This window comes from Sinocyclocheilus rhinocerous, unplaced genomic scaffold (assembly GCF_001515625.1).
Source record: "Sinocyclocheilus rhinocerous isolate Xijiao unplaced genomic scaffold, SAMN03320098_v1.1 scaffold1295, whole genome shotgun sequence".
In the NCBI taxonomy this organism is placed as follows: domain Eukaryota; kingdom Metazoa; phylum Chordata; class Actinopteri; order Cypriniformes; family Cyprinidae; genus Sinocyclocheilus; species Sinocyclocheilus rhinocerous.
The window spans coordinates 396,163-399,195 of NW_015660499.1; the positions used below are offsets into that span (position 1 = coordinate 396,163).

A 3,033-nucleotide genomic window follows, 5' to 3' on the forward strand; every position below is an offset into this window, starting at 1 on the left:
TGTATATTCCGATGAATCTGAGGGACACTATCCCGAGCCCTCATTGGCTGATTTCGTTCAGGATTTCGTAAGCCATCTGAACTCATCTCCAGGGTCCTTGGAGTCAGAAATCAATTACATCACAGATACGCTGAACAGCTGCGTCACCACAGAGGAGATTCTGCAGGAGCTGGTAGAGCTCATCTACGTACAGGTGTGCTTCTGACGACTCTCTAATAATGCATCTGTGTGGGAACCAGGGCCGTCCTTTGGGTGGTGCAACTGGTGCAGTCACACGCTTTGAGGGGGCCCCGCGGCGAACGGACTGAGAATATGTTTGAAAAAAATCACACTTGATTCTTTCCACTTATTACTACAATTATGATTATTGCACAGTCTAATAACCAATATAAATTAATAATTTACTACATAAGTCAATATTTTATAGCCATCTGATCCTGTATTTATTTATAGCTGTCCATATTATATATTCATGTATTTATTATTATTTTATTTCTAAATAATATTATGTATTCATCTATTTATTTATTCATTCATTCAAGTGGACACACACAAATGTGAATATATAACGTTTATTTATTTACTGATCAATATATATCTGAAATATAAATGACGACACAAAGCTGAATTCAGCAGCATGAACTGTACTCTAATTATAAATTGTGGCTATTTTTTTTTAGTTTTGCATGGTCATTGTCTGTTGTAAAAGGATGCATGTATCCTGAGACAGCCTCTGTAACACCTTGGGTATTGTTATTTTAAAAAGTAAATTTTATAATTGGTCAATTAATGGTTCATTTTCAAACAATGCATCTGCGCTGTATTGATTTTCAAACCAAATAGCAGAACTGAACTTTGCAAAATATTACTTTGGTACCATTTTTAATCTGGTTGTCTGCACAACCCTAATCAAAACATAATAAATTAAGCAGTTATTATTAAGATGAATGCAATGAAAGTCGTCCCACATTTGTTTTCCACAGTCCACGTCTATCCCTAACTTCGCCTACACGGGAGCGCGGCTCTGTAACCATCTGTCTCATCACATCCGTCTCAGTCCAGCCAGCGGTAACTTCAGACAGCTGCTGCTGCAGAGGTACATTTCAGGTTTAGCAATATGACGCTCAAGTACCCATTTCTGGGTGTTTCATAAAAGTGGCTTGACATTTGGTTCTTAAAGTCAACAGTTTCTTCCCTTTTCCATCTTAGCCTTTACTTTCAGTTTCATTTAGTCTAATTTTTGTTAGTTTCATTTATCCTTTAACTCCATTCTCTGTAGGTGTCGAACCGAGTATGAGCGGAGGGAGCAGGCCGTGAGAGGAGATCCAGGCACCCAGAAAAGGTTTCACTCTTATGTGCTGTTTCTGGGGGAGCTTTACCTTAACCTGGAGGTCAGTTCACTACCAGTGCCAATACGGTCTAATAACCAATATAAATCAATATTTATTATATCCATCTAATACTGTATTTATTTATTTTGTAAAGCTGTCTGATGAACTAAGTAATGTAAAGTATTTATATATTATGGTTTTGATATTTTCAGTTTTCGTTTTAATTTGTTCATTTTTTTTAATTTGTAGTTTTGTTGCTTTTTTTGTTCATTGTAATTATTACTTTTTAGATTTCATTTGTTCATTTATTATAAGTTTTTGTTTTTTATTTATTTCCAAATTAGTCATTTTAGTGCTTCAACTTATTTCAGTTAGTTGCCAAGTCAAAATTATTTATTTAATTAGTTATTCTTTTATTTCAGATTTATTTTTTTTATTTTTTTTGAGTGAATTTATAATAACATATATTGTCAGCCAGTCATCATTACAAAATAAACCCAACAGCAGAGCTTGACCTGCTACGCCTGAGCAAATTATGTAATGCTAAAGTCTGAACCCTGTATATCTATTCCTTTGTATAATCTAGTGTATAAATCCTAACATATGTATCTGCTTGAATTCAAATGTCAGAGCTGTATATTTATTGTTTCAAAGAATATGAGCTACTACAATTCTTCATTCTTTCAATTATCTTTCAGATAAAAAGTGGAAAGGACACACCCGGGCGAGCTAATGTCTTACTGGGAGCGCTAAAGGATCTTTTGAACGCATTATTCTCTCACCCAGATGACCCCAACCTAATGTGTGCTGTCAAATTACTCAAGGTTTGAAGTATTCCTCTTCTTACACACTGCAAATACACTAAATGGTACTGTTTCAGAGCAAATGTCAGAGCAAGTCTGTAGGAGTTATCAAGTGACCTCAGGACTCAACTTAAGATCATTAGTGACAGTAATCCTGACATAAACAAAGACTTTGAAATTGCCAGGCAACTCAAAGCACTGAAACGAAATAAGTAATTAATCTGCAGATAATAATGCAGTACTGCACTGTTGATGTTGACTAGCATTGTTTTACTGATTTGACAAGCTGAGTGGTTCCATTCTGGATGACACGTGGAAGGAGAAAGGCCAGTCAGACATGGATGAGGTAATCGAGAAGATTGAAGACATTTTGATAGATGCCAAATGCAGCCGGTGAGTGAGTCAGGCAACGGTTCAATAACGATTGATTGTTTTTGGAAATGTTTAGGATGCAGTATATCAAGGTAATTATAAATAACTAAAACTATACCAAAAATGGCAAAACACATCAAAATAATTTGTAGCAAAACAAAACAAAAAAGCTAAAATGTGAAATTAATATTAAAACAAAATATTTAAAAAAAAATCTCATTTAAAAATGTCAATAAAACTATAATAGTATTTCAGTGATTCTGAAATGCACTGGTATATATTAGGGCTGCACGATAAATCGCATGCGATATTTAACGCGCATCTTATCAGTAAAGCCTATATATGTAATGTAGTATTGAGCACTGTTTGCACTTCTACTGTTTATCATTGTACTTTTGCATAAAGCTGAGTTGCATCGCCAATATTTGTTTTTGCTCATGACTAGGGATATGCCGGTATCAAATTTTCATGTTGCTATTAATTGCTAATGCTTTTATCACGGTATGCGGTATTATCACGATGTTGAA

General features: G+C 34.7%; 1 protein-coding gene across 1 annotated transcript in view; it reads left to right on the plus strand.

The window, feature by feature from the left end:
- LOC107725119 (polyadenylate-binding protein-interacting protein 1-like) overlaps positions 1-3,033 on the plus strand; it is a 10,694-nt gene that overhangs the window by 3,053 nt on the left and 4,608 nt on the right. Inside the window, exons 4-8 of the mRNA XM_016534275.1 lie at positions 1-193; positions 984-1,096; positions 1,280-1,391; positions 2,030-2,155; positions 2,421-2,527. The exon at positions 1-193 is cut by the window's left edge and continues 5 nt beyond it. Coding sequence (XP_016389761.1) covers positions 1-193; positions 984-1,096; positions 1,280-1,391; positions 2,030-2,155; positions 2,421-2,527 — 651 coding nt within the window. The remainder of the gene's footprint in view (positions 194-983; positions 1,097-1,279; positions 1,392-2,029; positions 2,156-2,420; positions 2,528-3,033) is intronic.